The 24,323-nt window shown below is 44.6% G+C and overlaps 1 protein-coding gene across 3 annotated transcripts in view; it reads right to left on the bottom strand.

Annotated features, from left to right (window-relative positions):
- Positions 1-24,323, bottom strand: part of enpp2 (ectonucleotide pyrophosphatase/phosphodiesterase 2) — a 118,397-nt gene that overhangs the window by 53,443 nt on the left and 40,631 nt on the right. For all 3 annotated transcript variants that reach the window (XM_078540173.1, XM_078540174.1, XM_078540175.1), the window contains 2 exons: positions 17,185-17,293; positions 13,443-13,568 (listed from right to left, as the gene is read on the bottom strand). In XM_078540173.1, the coding sequence (XP_078396299.1) occupies positions 13,443-13,568; positions 17,185-17,293 (235 nt within the window). The remainder of the gene's footprint in view (positions 1-13,442; positions 13,569-17,184; positions 17,294-24,323) is intronic.

The raw sequence follows: 24,323 nt of genomic DNA, 5'->3' as shown, positions 1-24,323 counted from the left end.
CGTTATTACAGGAATTCAAGCAGAGATCAGCACATTTTACAGGATTCGAGCGCAGAGATCAGCACGTTATACAGGAATTCAAGCAGAGATCAGCACATTTCACAGGGATTCGAGGCAGAGATCAGCACGTTTACAGGAATTCGAGCGCAGAGATCAGCACATTTTACAGGAATTCAAGCAGAGATCAACACATTTTACAGGGATTCGAGCGCAGAGATCAGCACGTTTTACAAGGATTCGAGCAGAGATCAGCACGTTTTACAGGAATTTGAGCAGAGATCAGTACGTTTTCCAAGAATTCAAGCAGAGATCAGCACGTTTTACAGGGATTCGAGCAGAGATCAGCACATTTTATAGGGATTCGAGCGCAGAGATCAGCGCGTTTTAAAGGGATTCGAGCGCAGGGATCAGCGCGTTTTACAGGGATTCGAGCACAGAGATCAGCACGTTTTACAGGGATTCAAGCAGAGATCAGCACGTTTTACAGGAATTCGAGCGCAGAGATCAGCGCGTTTTAGAGGAATTCGAGCGCAGAGATCAGCCCGTTTTACAGGGATTCGAGCGCAGGGATCATCACGTTTTACAGGAATTCGGGTGCCAAGATCAGCACGTTTTACAGGAATTCGAGCGCAGAGATCAGCACTTTTTACATGGATTCAAGCGCAGACATCAGAACATTTTACAGCAATTCAAGCAGAGATCAGCACATTTTACAGGGATTCGAGCGCAGAGATCAGCACGTTTTACAGGAATTCGAGAAGAGATCAGCACATTTTACAGGGGTTCGAGCGCAGAGATCAGCGCGTTTTACAGGAATTCAAGCAGAGATCAGCACATTTTACAGGGATTCAAGTGCAGAGATCAGCACATTTTACAGGGATTTGAGCGCAGAGATCAGCACATTTTACAGGAATTCAAGCTGAGATCAGCACATTTTACAGGGATTCGAGCGCAGAGATTAGCACATTTTACAGGGATTCGAGTGCAGAGATCAGCACGTTTTACAGGGATTCAAGCAAAGATCAGCACATTTTACAGGGATTCAAGCAGAGAACAGCACGTTTTACAGGAATTCTAGCAGAGATCAGCACATTTTACAGGGATTTGAGCACAGAGATCAGCACGTTTTACAGGAATTCAAGAAGAAATCAGCACATTTTACAGGGATTCGAGCGCAGAGGTCAGCACGTTTTACAGGGATTCGAGCAGAGATCAGCGCGTTTTACAGGAGTTTGAGCGGAGATCAGCGCGTTTTACAGGAATTCAAGCAGAGAACAGCACGTTTTACAGGAATTCAAGCAGAGATCAGCACATTTTACAGGGATTTGAGCGCAGAGATCAGCACATTTTACCGGGATTCGAGCGCAGAGATTAGCACGTTTTACAGGGATTCGAGTGCAGAGATCAGCACGTTTTACAGGGATTCAAGCAGAGATCAGCACATTTTACAGGGATTCAAGCAGAGAACAGCACGTTTTACAGGAATTCTAGCAGAGATCAGCACATTTTACAGGGATTTGAGCACAGAGATCAGCACGTTTTACAGGAATTCAAGAAGAAATCAGCACATTTTACAGGGATTCGAGCACAGAGGTCAGCACGTTTTACAGGGATTCGAGCAGAGATCAGCACGTTTTACAGGAATTTGAGCGGAGATCAGCGCGTTTTACAGGCATTCAAGCAGAGAACAGCACGTTTTACAGGAATTCAAGCAGAGATCAGCACATTTAACAGGGATTTGAGCGCAGAGATCAGCACGTTTTACAGGAATTCGAGCGCAGAGATCAGCACGTTTTACAGGGATTCAAGCAGAGATCAGCACGTTTTACAGGAATTCGAGCACATAGATCAGCACGTTTTACAGGGATTCAAGCAAAGAGATCAGCACATTCTACAGGAATTAGAGCGCAGAGATCAGCGCGTTTTAGAGGAATTCGAGCGCAGAGATCAGCCCGTTTTACAGGGATTCGAGCGCAGGGATCATCACGTTTTACATCAATTCGGGTGCCAAGATCAGCACGTTTTACAGGAATTCGAGCGCAGAGATCAGCACGTTTTACAGGGATTCAAGCGCAGACATCAGAACATTTTACAGCAATTCAAGCAGAGATCAGCACATTTTACAGGGATTCGAGCGCAGAGATCAGCATGTTTTACAGGAATTCGAGCAGAGATCAGCACATTTTACAGGGATTCGAGCGCAGAGATCAGCGCGTTTTACAGGAATTCAAGCAGAGATCAGCAATTTTACAGGGATTCAAGTGCAGAGATCAGCACATTTTACAGGGATTTGAGCGCAGAGATCAGCACATTTTACAGGAATTCAAGATGAGATCAGCACATTTTACAGGGATTCGAGCACAGAGATTAGCACGTTTTACAGGGATTCGAGTGCAGAGATCAGCACGTTTTACAGGGATTCAAGCAGAGATCAGCACGTTATACAGGGATTCAAGCAGAGATCAGCACGTTTTACAGGGATTCAAGCAGAGAACAGCACGTTTTACAGGAATTCAAGCAGAGATCAGCACATTTTACAGGGATATGAGCACAGAGATCAGCACGTTTTACAGGGATTCGATCGCAGAGATCAGCACGTTTTACAGGGATTCAAGCAGAGATCAGCACGTTTTACAGGGATTCGAGCGCATAGATCAGCACGTTTTACAGGGATTCAAGCAGAGATCAGCACGTTTTACAGGAATTCGAGCGCAGAGATCAGCACGTTTTACAGGGATTCGAGCAGAGATCAGCGCGTTTTTCAGGAATTCGAGCAGAGATCAGCACGTTTTACAGGAATTCAAGCAGAGATCAGCACGTTTTACAGGGATTCGAGCACAGGGATCAGCACATTTTACAGGGATTCGACCACAGAGATCAGCACATTTTACAGGGATTCGAGCGCAGAGATCAGCACATTTTACAGGGATTCGAGCGCAGAGATCAGCACGTTTTACAGGGATTCGAGTGCAGACATCAGCACGTTTTACAGGGATTCAAGCAGAGATCAGCACGTTTTACAGGGATTTGAGCACAGAGATCAGCACGTTTTACAGGGATTTGAGTACAGAGATCAGCATGTTTTACAGGGATTCAAGCGCAGAGATCAGCACGTTTTACAGGGATTCAAGTAGAGATCAGCACATTTTACAGGAATTCAAGCAGAGATCAGCACATTTTACAGGGATTTGAGCACAGAGATCAGCACGTTTTACAGGGATTCGAGCACAGAGATCAGCACTTTTTACAGGGATTCGAGCAGAGATCAGCACATTTTACAGGGATTCGAGCGCAGAGATCAGCGCGTTTTAAAGGGAGTCGAGCGCATGGATCAGCGCGTTTTACCGGGATTCGAGCACAGATATCAGCACGTTTTACAGGGATTCATGCAGAGATCAGCACGTTTTACAGGAATTCGAGCGCAGAGATCAGCGCGTTTTAGAGGAATTCGAGCGCAGGGATCATCACGTTTTACAGGAATTCAGGTGCCAAGATCAGCACGTTTTACAAGAATTCGAGCGCAGAGATCAGCACATTTTACAGGGATTCAAGCGCAGACATCAGAACATTTTACAGGAATTCAAGCAGAGATCAGCAGATTTTACAGGGATTCGAGCGCAGAGATCAGCACGTTTTACAGGAATTCGAGAAGAGATCAGCACATTTTACAGGGATTCGAGCGCAGAGATCAGCACGTTTTACAGGAATTCAAGCAGAGATCAGCACATTTTACAGGGATTCAAGTGCAGAGATCAGCACATTTTACAGGGATTTGAGCGCAGAGATCAGCACATTTTACAGGAATTCAAGCAGAGATCAGCACATTTTACAGGGATTCGAGCGCAGATTTCAGCACGTTTTACAGGAATTCAAGCAGAGAACAGCACGTTTTACAGGAATTCAAGCAGAGATCAGAACATTTTACAGGGATTCGAACGCAGAGATCAGCGCGTTTTACATGAATTCAAGCAGAGATCAGCACATTTTACAGGGATTCAAGCAGAGATCAGCACATTTTACAGGGATTCGAGCGCAGAGATCAGCGCGTTTTACAGGGATTCGAGCGCAGAGATCAGCGCGTTTTACAGGGATTTGAGCAGAGATCAGCACATTTTGCAGGGATTCAAGCAGATATCAGCACGTTTTACAGGAATTTGAGCGCAGAGATCAGCACTTTTTACAGGGATTTGAGCGCAAAGATCAGCGCGGTTTACAGGAATTCGAGCGCAGGGATCAGCATGTTTTACAGGAATTCGGGTGCCAAGATCAGCACGTTTTACAGGAATTCGAGCGCAGAGATCAGCACATTTTACAGGAATTCAAGCTGAGACCAGCACATTTTACAGGCATTCGAGCGCAGAGATCAGCACGTTTTACAGGAATCCGAGCAGAGATCAGCACATTTTACAGGGATTCGAGCGCAGAGATCAGCGTGTTTTACAGGAATTCAAGCACAGATCAGCACGTTTTACAGTGATTCGAGTGCAGAGATCAGCACGTTTTACAGGAATTCAAGCAGAGATCAGCACATTTTACAGGGATTCGAGCGCAGAGATCAGCACGTTTTACAGGAATTCAAGCAGAGATCAGCACATTTCACAGGGATTCGAGCGCAGAGATCAGCACGTTTTACAGGAATTCGAGCGCACAGATCAGCACATTTTACAGGAATTCAAGCAGAGATCAACACATTTTACAGGGATTCGAGCGCAGAGATCAGCACGTTTTACAAGGATTCGAGCAGAGATCAGCACGTTTTACAGGAATTTGAGCAGAGATCAGTACGTTTTCCAAGAATTCAAGCAGAGATCAGCACGTTTTACAGGGATTCGAGCAGAGATCAGCACATTTTACAGGGATTCGAGCGCAGAGATCAGCGCGTTTTAAAGGGATTCGAGCGCAGGGATCAGCGCGTTTTACAGGGATTCGAGCACAGAGATCAGCACGTTTTACAGGGATTCAAGCAGAGATCAGCACGTTTTACAGGAATTCGAGCGCAGAGATCAGCGCGTTTTAGAGGAATTCGAGCGCAGAGATCAGCCCGTTTTACAGGGATTCGAGCGCAGGGATCATCACGTTTTACAGGAATTCGGGTGCCAAGATCAGCACGTTTTACAGGAATTCGAGCGCAGAGATCAGCACTTTTTACATGGATTCAAGCGCAGACATCAGAACATTTTACAGCAATTCAAGCAGAGATCAGCACATTTTACAGGGATTCGAGCGCAGAGATCAGCACGTTTTACAGGAATTCGAGAAGAGATCAGCACATTTTACAGGGGTTCGAGCGCAGAGATCAGCGCGTTTTACAGGAATTCAAGCAGAGATCAGCACATTTTACAGGGATTCAAGTGCAGAGATCAGCACATTTTACAGGGATTTGAGCGCAGAGATCAGCACATTTTACAGGAATTCAAGCTGAGATCAGCACATTTTACAGGGATTCGAGCGCAGAGATTAGCACATTTTACAGGGATTCGAGTGCAGAGATCAGCACGTTTTACAGGGATTCAAGCAAAGATCAGCACATTTTACAGGGATTCAAGTAGAGAACAGCACGTTTTACAGGAATTCTAGCAGAGATCAGCACATTTTACAGGGATTTGAGCACAGAGATCAGCACGTTTTACAGGAATTCAAGAAGAAATCAGCACATTTTACAGGGATTCGAGCGCAGAGGTCAGCACGTTTTACAGGGATTCGAGCAGAGATCAGCGCGTTTTACAGGAGTTTGAGCGGAGATCAGCGCGTTTTACAGGAATTCAAGCAGAGAACAGCACGTTTTACAGGAATTCAAGCAGAGATCAGCACATTTTACAGGGATTTGAGCGCAGAGATCAGCACGTTTTACAGAAATTCGAGCGCAGAGATCAGCACGTTTTACAGGGATTCAAGCAAAGAGATCAGCAAATTTTACAGGAATTCGAGTGCAGAGATCAGCGCGTTTTACAGGAATTCGAGTGCAGAGATCAGCACATTTTACAGGGATTCAAGCGCAGACATCAGAACATTTTACAGGAATTCAAGCAGAGATCAGCAGATTTTACAGGGATTCGAGCGCAGAGATCAGCACGTTTTACAGGAATTCGAGAAGAGATCAGCACATTTTACAGGGATTCGAGCGCAGAGATCAGCACGTTTTACAGGAATTCAAGCAGAGATCAGCACATTTTACAGGGATTCAAGTGCAGAGATCAGCACATTTTACAGGGATTTGAGCGCAGAGATCAGCACATTTTACAGGAATTCAAGCAGAGATCAGCACATTTTACAGGGATTCGAGCGCAGATTTCAGCACGTTTTACAGGGATTCGAGCAGAGATCAGCGCGTTTTACAGGAATTCAAGCAGAGAACAGCACGTTTTACAGGAATTCAAGCAGAGATCAGAACATTTTACAGGGATTCGAACGCAGAGATCAGCGCGTTTTACATGAATTCAAGCAGAGATCAGCACATTTTACAGGGATTCAAGCAGAGATCAGCACATTTTACAGGGATTCGAGCGCAGAGATCAGCGCGTTTTACAGGGATTCGAGCGCAGAGATCAGCGCGTTTTACAGGGATTTGAGCAGAGATCAGCACATTTTGCAGGGATTCAAGCAGATATCAGCACGTTTTACAGGAATTCGAGCGCAGAGATCAGCACTTTTTACAGGGATTTGAGCGCAAAGATCAGCGCGGTTTACAGGAATTCGAGCGCAGGGATCAGCATGTTTTACAGGAATTCGGGTGCCAAGATCAGCACGTTTTACAGGAATTCGAGCGCAGAGATCAGCACATTTTACAGGAATTCAAGCTGAGACCAGCACATTTTACAGGCATTCGAGCGCAGAGATCAGCACGTTTTACAGGAATCCGAGCAGAGATCAGCACATTTTACAGGGATTCGAGCGCAGAGATCAGCGCGTTTTACAGGAATTCAAGCACAGATCAGCACGTTTTACAGTGATTCGAGTGCAGAGATCAGCACGTTTTACAGGAATTCAAGCAGAGATCAGCACATTTTACAGGGATTCGAGCGCAGAGATCAGCACGTTTTACAGGAATTCAAGCAGAGATCAGCACATTTCACAGGGATTCGAGCGCAGAGATCAGCACGTTTTACAGGAATTCGAGCGCAGAGATCAGCACATTTTACAGGAATTCAAGCAGAGATCAACACATTTTACAGGGATTCGAGCGCAGAGATCAGCACGTTTTACAAGGATTCGAGCAGAGATCAGCACGTTTTACAGGAATTTGAGCAGAGATCAGTACGTTTTCCAAGAATTCAAGCAGAGATCAGCACGTTTTACAGGGATTCGAGCAGAGATCAGCACATTTTACAGGGATTCGAGCGCAGAGATCAGCGCGTTTTAAAGGGATTCGAGCGCAGGGATCAGCGCGTTTTACAGGGATTCGAGCACAGAGATCAGCACGTTTTACAGGGATTCAAGCAGAGATCAGCACGTTTTACAGGAATTCGAGCGCAGAGATCAGCGCGTTTTAGAGGAATTCGAGCGCAGAGATCAGCCCGTTTTACAGGGATTCGAGCGCAGGGATCATCACGTTTTACAGGAATTCGGGTGCCAAGATCAGCACGTTTTACAGGAATTCGAGCGCAGAGATCAGCACTTTTTACATGGATTCAAGCGCAGACATCAGAACATTTTACAGCAATTCAAGCAGAGATCAGCACATTTTACAGGGATTCGAGCGCAGAGATCAGCACGTTTTACAGGAATTCGAGAAGAGATCAGCACATTTTACAGGGGTTCGAGCGCAGAGATCAGCGCGTTTTACAGGAATTCAAGCAGAGATCAGCACATTTTACAGGGATTCAAGTGCAGAGATCAGCACATTTTACAGGGATTTGAGCGCAGAGATCAGCACATTTTACAGGAATTCAAGCTGAGATCAGCACATTTTACAAGGATTCGAGCGCAGAGATTAGCACATTTTACAGGGATTCGAGTGCAGAGATCAGCACGTTTTACAGGGATTCAAGCAAAGATCAGCACATTTTACAGGGATTCAAGCAGAGAACAGCACGTTTTACAGGAATTCTAGCAGAGATCAGCACATTTTACAGGGATTTGAGCACAGAGATCAGCACGTTTTACAGGAATTCAAGAAGAAATCAGCACATTTTACAGGGATTCGAGCGCAGAGGTCAGCACGTTTTACAGGGATTCGAGCAGAGATCAGCGCGTTTTACAGGAGTTTGAGCGGAGATCAGCGCGTTTTACAGGAATTCAAGCAGAGAACAGCACGTTTTACAGGAATTCAAGCAGAGATCAGCACATTTTACAGGGATTTGAGCGCAGAGATCAGCACGTTTTACAGAAATTCGAGCGCAGAGATCAGCACGTTTTACAGGGATTCAAGCAAAGAGATCAGCAAATTTTACAGGAATTCGAGCGCAGAGATCAGCGCGTTTTACAGGAATTCGAGTGCAGAGATCAGCACGTTTTACAGGGATTTGAGGGCAGGGATCAGCGCGATTTACAGGAATTCGAGCGCAGGGATCAGCACGTTTCACATGAATTCGGGTGCCAAGATCAGCACCTTTAATAGGAATTCGCACACAGAGATTAGCACATTTTACAGGGATTCGAACGCAGAGATCAGCACGTTTTACAGGGATTCGAGCGCAGAGATCAGCACGTTTTACAGGAATTCGAGCGCAGAGATCAGCACATTTTACAGGGATTCAAGCAGAGATCAGCATGTTTTACAGGGATTCAAGCAGAGATCAGCACATTTTACAGGGATTCAAGCGCAGAGATTAGCACATTTTACAGGGATTCGAGCGCAGAGATCAGCACATTTTACAGGGATTCGAGCGCAGAGATCAGCACGTTTTACAGGGATTCGAGCGCAGAGATCAGCACATTTTACAGGGATTCTAGCAGAGATCAGCACGTTTTACAGGGATTCGAGCACAGAGATCAGCACGTTTTACAGGGATTCAAGCGCAGAGATCAGCACGTTTTACAGGGATTCAAGTAGAGATCAGCACATTTTACAGGAATTCAAGCAGAGATCAGCACATTTTACAGGGATTTGAGCACAGAGATCAGCACGTTTTACAGGGATTCGAGCACAGAGATCAGCACGTTTTACAGGGATTCGAGCAGAGATCAGCACATTTTACAGGGATTCGAGCGCAGAGATCAGCGCGTTTTAAAGGGAGTCGAGCGCATGGATCAGCGCGTTTTACCGGGATTCGAGCACAGATATCAGCACGTTTTACAGGGATTCATGCAGAGATCAGCACGTTTTACAGGAATTCGAGCGCAGAGATCAGCGCGTTTTAGAGGAATTCGAGCGCAGGGATCATCACGTTTTACAGGAATTCAGGTGCCAAGATCAGCACGTTTTACAAGAATTCGAGCGCAGAGATCAGCACATTTTACAGGAATTCAAGCAGAGATCAGCACATTTTACAGGGATTCGAGCGCAGATATCAGCACTTTTTACAGGGATTCGAGCAGAGATCAGCGCGTTTTACAGGAATTCAAGCAGAGAACAGCACGTTTTACAGGAATTCAAGCAGAGATCAGAACATTTTACAGGGATTCGAGCGCAGAGATCAGCGCGTTTTACATGAATTCAAGCAGAGATCAGCACATTTTACAGGGATTCAAGCAGAGATCAGCACATTTTACAGGGATTCGAGCGCAGAGATCAGCGCGTTTTACAGGGATTCGAGCGCAGAGATCAGCGCGTTTTACAGGGATTTGAGCAGAGATCAGCACATTTTGCAGGGATTCAAGCAGATATCAGCACGTTTTACAGGAATTCGAGCGCAGAGATCAGCACATTTTACAGGGATTTGAGCGCAAAATCAGCGCGGTTTACAGGAATTCGAGCGCAGGGATCAGCATGTTTTACAGGAATTCGGGTGCCAAGATCAGCACGTTTTACAGGAATTCGAGTGCAGAGATCAGCACATTTTACAGGAATTCAAGCAGAGACCAGCACATTTTACAGGGATTCGAGCGCAGAGATCAGCACGTTTTACAGGAATCCGAGCAGAGATCAGCACATTTTACAGGGATTCGAGCGCAGAGATCAGCGCGTTTTACAGGAATTCAAGCACAGATCAGCACGTTTTACAGTGATTCGAGTGCAGAGATCAGCACGTTTTACAGGAATTCAAGCAGAGATCAGCACATTTTACAGGGATTCGAGCGCAGAGATCAGCACGTTTTACAGGAATTCAAGCAGAGATCAGCACATTTCACAGGGATTCGAGCGCAGAGATCAGCACGTTTTACAGGAATTCGAGCGCAGAGATCAGCACATTTTACAGGAATTCAAGCAGAGATCAGCACATTTTACAGGGATTCGAGTGCAGAGATCAGCACATTTTACAGGAATTCAAGCAGAGATCAGCACATTTTACAGGGATTCGAGCGCAGAGATCAGCGCGTTTTACAGGGATTCGTGCGCAGAGATCAGCGCGTTTTACAGTGATTCGAGCGCTGAGATCAGCACGTTTTAAAGGGATTCAAGCAGAGATCAGCATGTTTTACAGGGATTCAAGCAGAGATCAGCACGTTTTACAGGAATTCAAGCAGAGATCAGCACGTTTTACAGGAATTCGAGCGCAGAGATCAGCACGTTTTACTGGGATTCAAGCAGAGATCAGCACGTTTTACAGGAATTTGAGCAGATTTCAGCACACTTTACAGGGATTTGAGCGCAGAGGTCAGCACGTTTTACAGGGATTCGAGCGCAGAGATCAGCACATTTTACAGGGATTCGAGCGCAGAGGTCAGCACGTTTTACAGGGATTCAAGCAGAGATCAGCACATTTTACAGGGATTCGAGCGCAGAGATCAGCGCGTTTTACAGGGATTCGAGCGCAGAGATCAGCGCGTTTTACAGGGATTGGAGCGCAGAGATCAGCATATTTTACAGGGATTCGAGCGCAGAGATCAGCGCATTTTACAGGAATTTGAGCGCAGAGATCAGCACATTTTACAGGGATTCGAGCGCACAGATCAGCACATTTTACAGGAATTCGAACGCAGAGATCAGCATGTTTTACAGGGATTTGAGCACAGAGATCAGTACATTTTACAGGAATTCGAGCAGAGATCAGCACATTTTACAGGGATTCAAGCGCAGAGATCAGCACGTTTTACAGGGATTCGAGCGCAGAGATCAGCGCGTTTTACAGGAATTCGACCGCAGAGATCAGCACATTTTACAGAGATTCGAGCACAGAGATCAGCACATTTTACCGGAATTCGAGCGCAGAGATCAGCACATTTTACAGGGATTTGAGCTCAGAGATCAGCACGTTTTACAGGAATTCGAGCGCAGGGATCAGCGCGTTTTACAGGAATTCGAGCGCAGAGATCAGCACATTTTACAGGAATTCGAGCGCAGAGATCAGCACATTTTACAGGGATTCGAGCACAGAGATCAGCGCGTTTTACAGGAATTCGAGCGCAGAGATCAGCACATTTTACAGGAATTCGAGCACAGATCAGCACATTTTACAGGGATTTGAGCACAGAGATGAGCACATTTTACTGGAATTCGAGCAGAGATCAGCACATTTTACAGGGATTCGAGCGCAGAGATCAGCATGTTTTATATGATTTTCTGCCATTACTTTTAATGTACGGAAGACTTATTTGTCTCTTTGTCCAAATTTTTAATCTGTGCTCTCTCCCTGCCCTGCTTCATGACGGGAGTTGGGATTCGTCAAAACTAAACTTGTATTAACTTCTAAATGGTGGCAAGTTAGAAAGTTGTACCTGCACACACGAATATATGCAGGGAACATTGCTGCACTCTCCAACAGTCAACAACATTTCTATCAACGGAAAAGAGCAGACATTTGGGGCAGAATTTTCTGCCTGTCAGGCGGGCAGGCCCGACCCAATCTCCGGCAGGCAGGGAGCCAATCCCCGCCGGAGAAGCGAGCCCCACCGCCATTTTACGTGGGCGGGCCAATTAAGGCCCGCCCAGCGTGATGCCTGGTGGGAAGCGCTATGCGCTCCCTGTGCGGGTGGGGGGATTCACCAAAAGCGAGAGTGCGCTCTTTCGTGCATGCACATGAAAGAGCGCATATCTACCAGAGGCTAAGTGCTGCCTCAGGGAGATCGCTGACACTTTTAAAAAGATTAAAAATAAAAATAAATCCTTAACATGTCCCCCTCATTTGACAATGTCACATGAGATGGGACTTGTTCATAAACTACATTAAAACTTTATTAATCTGTTTAAAACCCTGCATGAAACCTCATCCCACCGGTGGATGAGGTTTCATGTTTTTTCTATTGCCCGCCAGGGCTCCTGGCCTGGTTGGACAGGCAGGTCCTTTAATTGTTTAAATGATCCTGTCAATGACCTCAATTGGCCATTGACAGGTCGGTGGGCACACAGCTGATTTTGCTGTGAACCCGCCTTCCTGAAAATTTAAATGGGGCGGGGCACCCAACGTCATCCAACGTCATTCTATGCGTTGGCAAGCAGGCCCCGCCCCCTGCTCACCGACGGCAAAATTCTGCCCCTAGACTGGGATTTTCTGGCCCCGCCCGCCACTGAGTTCATCCAGTCCCACCGAAAGTCAATGGGCTTTTGGCCACCTCATCCCCTGTGATGGGTCCCACCACCTTGGCCTTGGTCTTTCCCGTCATCGGAATCTGAATAGCCGCACTCTAAGATTTGAAATCAGCATCAGCAGTTAAACTGGAGTCCTTGTGCAAGACAAATGGGGCTGGATGACAATGTTCAGGTTGGCAAAACAATACGCCAGCCTGAATAATCTACAGAAATTAGTAGTTTTGCACTGCATATTTTTGAGTTTCTGCTCATGGAGACTGAGAAACTAAGGATGTCCAACATATTCCCACCATGGTAGATATGCTGATGCTGAAGTTAAGCACATCAACAAAAATATTTGGACTGAAATGTAATTTAGTTGATTATGTGGAATGTGGGCATCCCAAGGCCAGTGTTTACTGTCCATCCCCAATTGCCTTTTGAGCTACTAGATCTGTTCAGAATCTATGACATTGTGCACAGTGGTGCTGCCACACAATACCATGGAGGGTATACTCAGTGTGAAGACAGCTGTAGTGCCACACAACACCATGGAGGGTATCCTTAACATGAAGACGGCGGTAGTGCCACACAACACAATGAAGGGTATGCTCAGTGTGAATACGGGACTTCCGACTCCACAAGGACTGTGCAGTGGTCACTCCTATCAATACTGTCATTGACAGATACATCTGGGTCAGATAGAACAGTGAGGATAAGCTTAAATAGGTTTTTAGCCTCCTGTTGGTTCTCTCATGACCTGCCGCAGGCCCAGTATGGTAGATATGTCCTACAGAATTCATCCTGCTTGGTCAGTAGTAGTGCTACTGAGCCACTCTTGGAATTTAAAGGCAATTATTAACAAAGAAAACAGATTTATCTACAATTTACTTACATCTGGCATTATTGCTATATCTGGAACGAATACGTCCCAGTGATCCAGGGAACAAAATGATGTCATCAACTGTAGAGAGGTAGTTACTCAAAAACTCAGTTTTTTCACAGCTTGCATCTTCCATTCCTTTAAGAAAAATCAAAAGTACCATTAATTTTTATATTCTTTAAGATTAATATGCAATTGAATATCAGGTTCAAATCAGTTCTAGCTTTGTTAAAGCAGTACTATATACACTGATATATTCTAGCTGGCTGCTGGGGGCATTGCCAAGGTTGTACATGTTTTATATCCGGGGACTGATAAGATTGTTGGGCTGTGACATTGTGACAGAGGCCACTGGATGTCAATTCTAAGAAGGGCTATGCACTGCTGTGAGGTTTGGAAACAGGATGTTGCTTCAGTTCTGCTACTCAGGTTGTTTGGATTGCCTCCCCTCTTACCATGAGCAATGGGCCGGGCAGGGTGCCAAGTAAGCCTCCAAGAGCAGAGACAGGGTGCCTGGTATTTCGCAACATGTGCAAATTTATTCTTGTAATAAAATTGGCAAGAAATACTTGAGAGCGAAATTCAGGAACAGCAAAATCTAACTACAGATTTGCTTAATTTCTTAATTTGTTTCCCTAATTGCCTTTTCTTTTTGTGTTTCCCTCGTTTCAAGGTTCCACTGAGAATTATAAATTCTGAGCCTTATACATTTCATTGGGTTTTCCACCCTTGCTTCAGAGGATTTGGATGGGATTGTGATATTCACCCTGTGTATACTGGAAAATGTGACTGATAGGTTGAGGAATTATGCAGGATTACATTATCCACTTCTGGAGAGGGTGCTATCTCCAAATGCTTTTATAAAACTAAATAGCAACAAATTAAAATGGCACCTCTCCTCCAATTCTCATTCAGTGTTTTTATTAGACTGATCAGAAACCCAGCTAATCATAATGTAACCATAATAATACTCATTTCTCACACCTCAAGCAAGTTAATAAACATTTAATAGTACCAATGGTGAAAGTTATTCAATCAGCTGTGGAGAATATAGAACAGTAACAATTCTGCCTTAGCAAAAAAAAGAACCATCGTCACTGACACACTGACAACTGCTAATCGGTTCTGTGTGATTTAGAGGAAGTTGAGCTAAAATTTTAATTTCCACAGGACATAAAGTAAACAAGGACAGATCAGCCACCTGACCTTCCCTTTCCAATGATCAGTCAATTTACTGTCCTCTATCTTTTTTGGAGCAAAGATTCATAATTTTTTAAAAATTAACTGACCATAGTGTGCAGTGTCTAGATAATTCTGCAGTCCATCATTTTGTTACAAATTTTTTGAATGTGCTGATATGTCACCAAATAATGTCATTTACCAATAAAAAATGTTTTCTGATAGTTATAGCAGTTTTATATTCTTTACTTTTGGGCAGGTGACATTGCTTAAGGAGATAGGATTGGTAAAATTGTGAAAGTGCTTGCAAGGCGTCCTTTGCTGTGTTACAAGTTTCTGCTGCTTGTGACACAGAACATACAGCTGCACACACGCTGCAGGGCACCTCTTCAGCACGCCCACTGATCTGAGCACACCACGGCTTCTGCATTGCCCCTCAGTCCACACACACCCTACGTTTCCAAGCTCTTCCTCCTTCTGAAACAACGAGATAGGAGCCCACTCATAACATCCAGTGATTTGTGGTACTTGAATCCACTAACTGCATCATCGTACACTCTGATTACATGCCAACTTTGCTTAAACACAGGAAATGAATCATTACTTGATTCATCAAAAATATTACTTGCAGCAAACTTTCACTTTCACCACTGTATTCTATAATGCCAATGGTATAACCACACAAACATCCTCCATTCCAGTTAATGTTTCTCTGCATCAATACAGGTATTGTTTTCATATGAAAAGTTTCCATTACGCATGCACATATTTTATATCCTATTACTTTAGAGTGATATTCCTGCCTTACATCCAATCTGTTCCTTAAATCATGTAACTTTTGTTTTTCTCACTTCTGCCAAAGCCCTTTTGGTTTTGACATGATGTTCACCACCTCAACCACACACTCCTGTGCATGTTACTTCGTTCACATTCTTGGTGGGCCATTCATCCTCACCAAAAAAAAATGTGGCAAAGATCTGTTACAGAGGTAACAAGTACTTGAAGTGAACCATCACTTCAATGAGACTGACTCTGTTGCTATAACAACATATAAGCAAAATACTCTGTGGATGCTGGAAATCTGAAATAAAAACCGAAAAGGCTGGATATACTCAACAGATCTGGCAGCATCTGCAGAGAGAGAAACAGAGTTCGCATTAATATCATAGACCTGAAGTCATTTCTCTTTCTCTCTCCCAGATGCTGCCAGGTCTGCTGACTCTATTAGTGTTGATCTATTCATGCGGCTGGATCTTACACCAAGGGAGCTCCCTGCACCCCAGCATAAATTCTGGAGACAAACCTGTTTCCGCTTAGCTAGCTCGCCCCACTTTAATTTTTCAGGTGACAGACCTTTAGTTATTATTAGGCGAGACTTCCATCAATCTCCAGGAGGATATCCCACCCCATGGAGCTGCCAGCCTCTGCACACTGACAGTACCAAGCCGATGTGGTGGCCACTGCTGGTGCTGCAGCTAGACCACGGAGATGGTGTTCAATGATGGACCTTGTCATGCAGGTAAGTCTGACATCTTGCTGGGGCCAGGCTGATAGGCCCCAAGGTGGGGGGGTGGGGGGGATGGGAGCCATGTTGGACAGGGCTGGAGATGAGGGTGGACATGGGTAGAGGGGCTCCTATTGACACAAGGTTCCAGTAAGGAGGTACCCCCAACTTTCACTGACCAGCAGCATGCTGGACTACATGTTGGGTGCAGGCCTTTCCCCCCACCCATTTTTTTTTATGGAAATTGAAGTCCCAACTTGGGTTTTATTCAAAATAAACAAATTGGAATACAATATATCACATCACTGCCATCCTCAAGGAGGGTAAACGTTAAATCGTTAAGACTGTCGGTCCTTTTCTTAGTGATTGCCATTTTATTTTCTGCTTTCAACCTTCCCTGCTCCTTTTTTGTTGTGTTTCTTGGCAAACCATTATGTCCCTCGGGAACTTGGGATCAACTCCTTTCAGGAGTTCAAATCGATAAGACTTGGGCTTTTTGGTCCCTGTCCTGTGTCACTTGCTGGACTGATTGTGATTGGTGTGATTCTTGGACTTGGCCATGAATTCTCAACTGATCTCCTGAGCCTCCTCCTCCACCAGCAGCAGCCACCAGAAGGAGCAGGCAACCCACCTGACACCTTCCCGGCTGCCTGTAAAATCATGGCGGGGTCGAGGTTGGGTGGACAAGCAGTGTACCCAGCAATGGGCATGCCGCTGCAATTTACAGGTCCATCCACCCTGTTTTCCTGCCTGCGGCTGGTCTGTAAAATTCAGCCCTATACAATTGCGCTCTCCAAAACAGGCTGACACATTTTACAAATTAAAGAACTCATTTGCTGCTTGCAGACAGTTAAAAGATCATCATTGCAGGTGCCTCATGGCTGGGTGTTTCCTTGTTTTAAGCTGCAAACGAAATTGCAATCTCAGGAAGCGTACATTTCAAGAACCTTTATTACAGCAATCCAATTAGTCGCTCATTAAAAGGTGACAAAAAAAAATTAGCATCTCTGCTCCTTATTGAGGAAAATAAGAACTACAGCGTCCGAAAGTTTAGCTGATATGACATCTTACCATGATCTCCCAGAAAGATAATGTTGACACAACGATGCAGTTTCATCTGTTTGAGTCCATCCATCAGCTGCCCTACAATTCTGTCTGTTGTCCGAAGTGCATCAGTCACCTAAATGTTTCAACAGAAACATAGAAAATCTTCAAAAAGAAACCATTTGTTTCCCTTTAATTAATTTATAAGGCTACATCATAGGCCAATTCACTGTTTTCAATATTATGTAATTTTATCACTACATAACTGTCAATGAAGTTTAATTGATTCTTCTTACCTTTCAGCTTGCTAAATGTAGTTATAAACTATAAAGCAACATTATGGTACAAATTCATCAATTTTTATTTGTCTCTGTATTTCATATAGTTTTGCACAAATTACACTGATCTGGTTAAAAAAAAAGATAGGAATTGGATGAAAACCTGTTGAAAAATAACTTCATTTATTGTAGCTTGGAGATTGTAAAGGGGTTATTAACTTTAATTTGTGAATGTTGTTGGAAGAATAATTAATACTGCACTTATAAGGGTGGAAAAAGGAATATTTTAAAATAAGATACATAGTTCCTTTTAAGGCGAGCCTTTTAGCGCAGTGGACAGCATCCCTGCCTCTGAGCCAGGAGTTCTGGGTTCAAGTCCCACTCCCTAAATTGATGGTCAAGGAAGGTGCGTTCATAACACAGCCAAACAGGTTGAATATCCTTCCAACATACGCCAATGGCAGCTGGTAAGAGCAGGAGAGATTCCTGGTCAGCCATGTGATGGAAGGAAAATTGGAGCCTCTACCATCACTATCCATAGCTCCAGGCTACAACGTACATGCAAAAGTGTATGTCGCCATAGCAACTCGGAGTCCTTGGTGGGGAGGTGAAGTGTGGATCAAACTGATGCCAACAGCATAGGGTTTGATCCCCTGTTCGGCTATAATGGATTCTGGAGCTGCCTCCTTGCTCTACCTGTGATGGAAATCACCGTGTTGTGAGTCAGACCTGCCTTTGGGCAGGGAACTCGAGAAGAAGTTCCTTTTAACATATGTTATTTCCTTACATATTTTTATGCAAGGATGGATCCCATCAAGGCAGATCAAATCTCCTCCATACTCTGCAACAACTGGACAATTACTACCGAATAGAACGCATACCAATTTTAATGAACAGAAAATCTTGCAAACCATAAATCAGGCTGACCTCAATTTCCAATATGCACAACAAGCACATTGTAAAAGCTGCAGCTACTATGTCCAAGCTGCATAAGAAAGTGTGGAACAACAGCAAGACTGAGAACACCAAACCACGAGTCTACCAAGCCTGCGGCCTCGGTGCACCCCTCTACAGTGGTGACAGCTGGATAACCTATGCTAGGCAGAAGAAAAGGCTAAACAGTTTCCACCTTCACTGTCTCAGATGTATCCTCAACATCTCTTGGAACATGAATCCAACAACAAAGAGATGCTGGATTGTGCTAATTCCATCAGCATACACTCATTGCTAAACCAGCATCGTCTTGCTGACTCAGCCATGTTCATCAGATGGATGACAGCTGTATTCCCAAAGACCTCCTATATGATGAACTGGCCATTGGGTCACGATGTCCTAGATGTCCATATCCCGTTACAAGAATGGCTGCAGCGAGATATGAAGACGGTGGACATTGACACCGACAACTGGGAGATAGTCGTCGATGCCGTGAGGCTGACTGTTTAGAGAACATTGGAAGAGGCGATCAGAAATGAAAAGCTCAGCTGGCTGGGAAGAAGTCCCAGAGAAAGCAGAAGCCAGTGAAAACTGCGCCTTCTCAGCCCTCTGTCTTCATCTGCAGCAAATACCATGCCAGGCTGGGGCTCCTGAGCCACACCAGGCGATGTTTAACACAGAGTTAACCACCAATGCACAAACCATTGTCTCATGAGATGGAAGGCTGCCTACACTACAGGAAAATACACGAGGAGTAATAAATCATAAAACCCATTCATATATATCGCTGCGACACTGAAATCAATCGCAACTTCGAAAGCTGTAAAACTTTAAATTAGTGCCTAGAAATCAATTATTAATATTAAACGTTGCTTCATTAACATTAATCCTTTCAATGAGACTTTAAACTGTCTGCTCCGATGATTGAGGTGAACGTTAAAACTTTGAGATCCCTCAAACAATAGGGATTACCAACTCTGGTTGGTAATTGCTGGAGGTTCATCACATGACCTCCTGTCTCCAATGGTCCCTTATTTCCAATATTTTTATAATAAATAAAGTCTTCAAAGTGATTGAAACTATTTTGTTATTGTCCCTATAATTTTTTTCCTAATCTGTTTCAGCAGTGCCCTGGGGATTTAACTTCAGTTCCTGGAGACTCCAGGGTAATGCCAGAGGGTGAGCAACCTGACTGTTCTAAAAAGAGCAAGTAATTGTCCCACTGCTGTGGGCAACGTTCTTTTCTTATTCAATACCATAAATGGGAATACCACTATTGGGTCAGCAAGTTTATATTTTATATAGTGGTTCTCAGATAACTTCCTGTTCTGGGTCAGGTCAACCTAATTACATTGTAACAATGCCTCATTCATCACTGTATAAAACAGCAGCATATAAACACCAAATAATTTAACTTCACTTAAGCAACAAAAATTATAGCTGGTCGCACCAATGACTTGATTACTTAAAGATGCAAAATAAAAAATCGGAGTTGAAGTTGATCTTGGCCAGTAGGGGAAAGCAGGCTCATAGCAAATAAGCAGCCCATTTTACACCCCACCTGATTATCTTTTCCATGAAGTCATCAATTTTGATCGATCTCAGTAACAACAAACCAACTACCTAAGTCTCTGTCCCATGTTTCTGGTTAAGGTCAATTTAAGTCCCTTGAATTTACTAACTCCTCTCATGAAATCAGGGTGTAGCAAGGGGCTCCACAGCTAACAAATTACTTTTGAAATCTAGGCCAGAATGTTACACCCCGCTTCAGGAGGAGGGAACGATAGGAGAGGGGGTGGTGAGAAAAATTATGTGGTGTGCCAGGTGGGGGGTGGAGGTGCCCTGCCCGTCATCTCCCCGACTCTTAAGGCCCTTGAGTGGCCAAATGTTAGCCACTTAAGGGCCTGCTCCTGCCGCCGCTGGTACCTTACCAGGGGCAGGGGTTGCCCACACCATGTAGTGAGGTCACCAGGTAAACACTGACAGTCTGGCTGTGGGCTTGGGGAGGGGGCCTTCTTAATCAGGCAGCTTACGGCCAATAGAGGCCTCCCACCCTCAAACAGAATTGGCTGCATTCCCGCTTGTCCAACCCGCTACCCCAGCCTCCCTATCAGCACACCCATCTTCCCCGCTGGGGCCTTCCTGCCTGTCCCCAGCGAGGCTGCCCTGCCTTAACTCGGTGTTTGACCTCCAGCATTGCTCCTCCTTGCGACTTACTGCAGTCCCAGCAAAGATCATCATTCCCGGAGATGCTAGTGGGATCAGAGAGTTGCCAGCCATCTGATTGACTCACCTGGGAGGCGGAGGGACACCAGTCAGCTGCTCAGAACCAGCCCACGCTGAATTCAAAAGGAGAGTGAGAAAAAATAAAGTGACCTCACAGGAAAACTGTGAGTTCATTGGTTGGTAAGAAACTGCTGTTAGAGACTGTCTTTAAATTGCTGTAAATTAGAAATGTGTATTAATTTTGAAGAAATAGCTATACTTGGATTTAAGTGAGAAACACCAGGAATATGGGAAAATCAGGGCCTGTATAATAAAGTAATATAAATAAAGCAAAGTAAAATAAATTTAGCGTAAGGGAAGTAGAGTTAAGATATAGCAGGGCAGCTCAGTCGAGTGAATGTGTGTCCCGAAATATGTGGGAAGTCATGGACACACGACCACATGTGCAGGAAGTGCTGCCAGCTGCAGAAACTTTAGCTCTGGGTTTCAGAGCTCAAGCTGGAGCCACTGTGGCACATCAGTGAGGCTGAGAACTATGTGCATAGCACGTTCAGAGAGGTGGTCACACCACAGCTTAGGAGCCTGGAGGCAGAAAGGGCAGTCCAAGAGAACTAGGCAGATAATAAAGGAATCCCCTGCGGTCCCACTTACTAATTGGTTTTCCATTTTGGATATTGGTGAGGGCATTGGTTCCTCAGAGAAGTGCAGTCAGAGGCAAGTTTGTGGCACCACAAGCAGCTTGGCTGCACAGGAGGGGAGGAAAAAGGAAGGAAGAGCAATAGGGGATTCATTAGTTGGGGAACAGATAGGTGTTTCTGTGGCCATAGACGTGACTCCAGGGTGGTGTGTTGCCTCCCTGATGCCAAGGTCAAGGATGTCATGGACAGGCTGCAGGATATTCTTCTGGGGGAGGGTGAACAGCCAGAGGTCATCATCCACATTGGCACCAATGACTTAGGTAGGAAACGGAGTGTGGTCCTGCAATCAAAATTTAGGGAGCTAGGTAGAAAATCAGCCAGCAGGACCTCAAATGTAGTAATCTCCAGATTATTCCCAGTGCCTCATGGAAGTGAGTACAAAAATAAAATAAGACAGATGAATGTGTGGCTAGAAAGATGGTGCAGGAGGGAGGGCTTTAGATTCCTGTGACACTGGAACCTGCTCTGAGGGACATGGCACTTGTACAAGCCAGACGGGTTGCACCTGAACAGAGCTGGGACTGAGTTCCTTGCGGGGCATTTTGTTGGTGCTATTGGGGCGGCTTTAAACTAACTCAGCAAGAGTGTGGAAATCAATAGAGAATATTAAAGAGGAATACCAGGGTGCACAAAACATTGGGAGAGACAGATAGCACTAGTATAGAGAATAGTAAATTAATCGGTGGAGTCGGAGCAAAGAAGAAAGTCATGAAGCCTGAATCAGGGTTACTGTGCATGTATGTGAATGTATGGAGTATAGTAAATAAGACTGGGGAGTTACAGATGCAGATTGCCGTGTGGTAGTGTGATGTTGTGACGATAACAGAGACCTGGCTTTATGAAGGGCAGGGCTGGGTGTTAAATATTCCTGGGTACAAGGTGTTCAGGAAAGATAGGGCAGGAAGAAAAGGAGGAGGGGTGGCTGTATTGGTTAAGGAGAGCATTGCAGTGCTGGAGAAAGAAAATGCCCCAAAGGGTTCAAGGACGGAATCAATTTGGCTAGAGCTAAGGAACAAAAAAAGAACAAAAAGTGTGCAATTACATTGCTCGGTGTAGTCTATAGACTGCCAACTAGTGGGAAGAGTGTAGAGAAACAAATCTGCAGGGAAATTACAGAGAGATGCAAATATTATAGAGTAGTTATAATGGGGGCTTTAATTACCCAACTATAGACTGGGATAGTGGTGGTGCAAAGGACAGAGAGGGGCAAGAGTTCCTAGATTGTGTTCAGGAGAATTTTCTACAGCAGTATGTGTCCAATCCAACAAGAAAGGATGCACTGTTGGACCTGGTTCTTGGAAATGAGGTGGGCCAAGTAGATCAAGAGTCAATGAGGGGAACATTTAGGAGATAGTGATCATTGTATCATAATGTTTAGGATGACGGTAGAAAAGGACAATGGGCAATCCAGAGTAAGAATAATTAACTGGGGAGAGCCAACTTCAATGGGGCAAGAACGAAGCTGGACCAGATAGACTGGAACCAAAAGTTGGCAGGAAAAACTATAGCCAAACAATGGACCACCTTCAAAGAAAAAATGGTTCGGGCATAGTCAAGGTATGTTCCCTCAAAAGAGAAAGGTAGGGCAAACAAATCCAGAGCTCCCTGGATGAAAAAGGAGATAGGTTAAGATAAAGAAGAAAAAGTGTGCTTATGACAGGTGTCAGGTAGAAAATACAATTGGGAACCAAGAGGCATACAGAAGGTTCAGAGGGGAGGTAAAAAAGCATATTAGAGAAGCAAAGAGGGGTTATGAGAAAAGACTGCAAGCCAACATATAGAGCAAACCCAAAGTCTTCTATAGGCATAAAAGGGTGGTAAAAGGAGGAGTAAGGCAAATTAGGAACCACAAAGGGGATTTACACATGGAGGCAGGGGGCATGGCTGAGGTGTGAAATGAATACTTTACCAAGGAAGCAGTTGCTACCCAGGCCATGGTGGCAGAGGAGGAAACTGTCACTAGAAGGGTTTAAAATTGATAAGGAGGAGCTATTGGATAAACTGTCAGTACTTGAAGTTGAAAGGCACTGGGTACAGATGAGATGCATCCAAGGATATTGAAGAAAGTGAGAGTGGAAATTGCAAGGGCCATAATCTTTCAGTCTTTCCTAGACTCAGTGAAGAATTGCAAACATTACTCCCTTGTTCAAAAAGACTTGTAAGGATAAACCCAGCAGTTACAGGCCAGTCAGTTTAACTTCAGTGGTGGGGAAGCTTCCAGAAACAATTATTCGGAATAGAATTAGTAGTCACATGGAAAAATGTGGGTTGATTAGGAAGAGCCAGTATGGATTTTTAAAGGGGAAATCGTATTTAACTAACTTGCTAGAGTTTTTTTGAAGAAGTAACAGGGAGGGTTGATGAGGGTAATGCTGTTGATGTGGTATACATGGCAAAATGTACAAAAGGCATTCTTTACAGTGCCACACACAGACTTGTGAGAAAAGTTATAGCTCATGGAATAAAAGCGACAGCAGCAAAGTGGATACAAAATTGGCTGAGTAATAGGAAATAGAGGGTAATGGTCAATGGATATTTTTCAGGCTGGAGGAAGGTTTGTAGTGGAGTTCCCCAGGGGTCAGTATTGGGACCCTTGCTTTTCCTGATATATATTAATGTTCTAGATCTTGGTGTGCAGGGGACAATTTCAAAGTTGCGGATGATACGAAACTTGGAAGTATTGCAAACTGTGAGGAGGACAGCATAGAACTTCAAAAGTACATAGACAAGTTGGTGGGGTGGGCAGATAGGTGACAGATGTAGTTCAATGTGAAGAAGTGTGAGGTGATTCATTTTGGTAGGAAGAATATGGAGAGAAAATATAAAATAAGGGGTACAATTCTTAAGGGGGCACAGGAGCAGAGGGAGCTGGGTTTATATGTGCATAAGACATTAAAGGTGGCAGGACAGGTGGAGAGTAGTTAATAAAGCATACAGCATCCTGAACTTTATTTATAGGGGCATAGAGTACAAGAACAAGGAGGTTATGCTGAACTTATATAAGGCACTAGATAGACCTCAGTTGGAGTAT

The sequence above is a fragment of the Cetorhinus maximus genome, chromosome 4 (assembly GCF_964194155.1).
Source record: "Cetorhinus maximus chromosome 4, sCetMax3.hap1.1, whole genome shotgun sequence".
Taxonomy (NCBI): Eukaryota; Metazoa; Chordata; class Chondrichthyes; order Lamniformes; family Cetorhinidae; genus Cetorhinus; species Cetorhinus maximus.
Note: the sequence above shows the minus strand (reverse complement) of the source record. Positions and strands in the feature narration are given on the sequence as shown.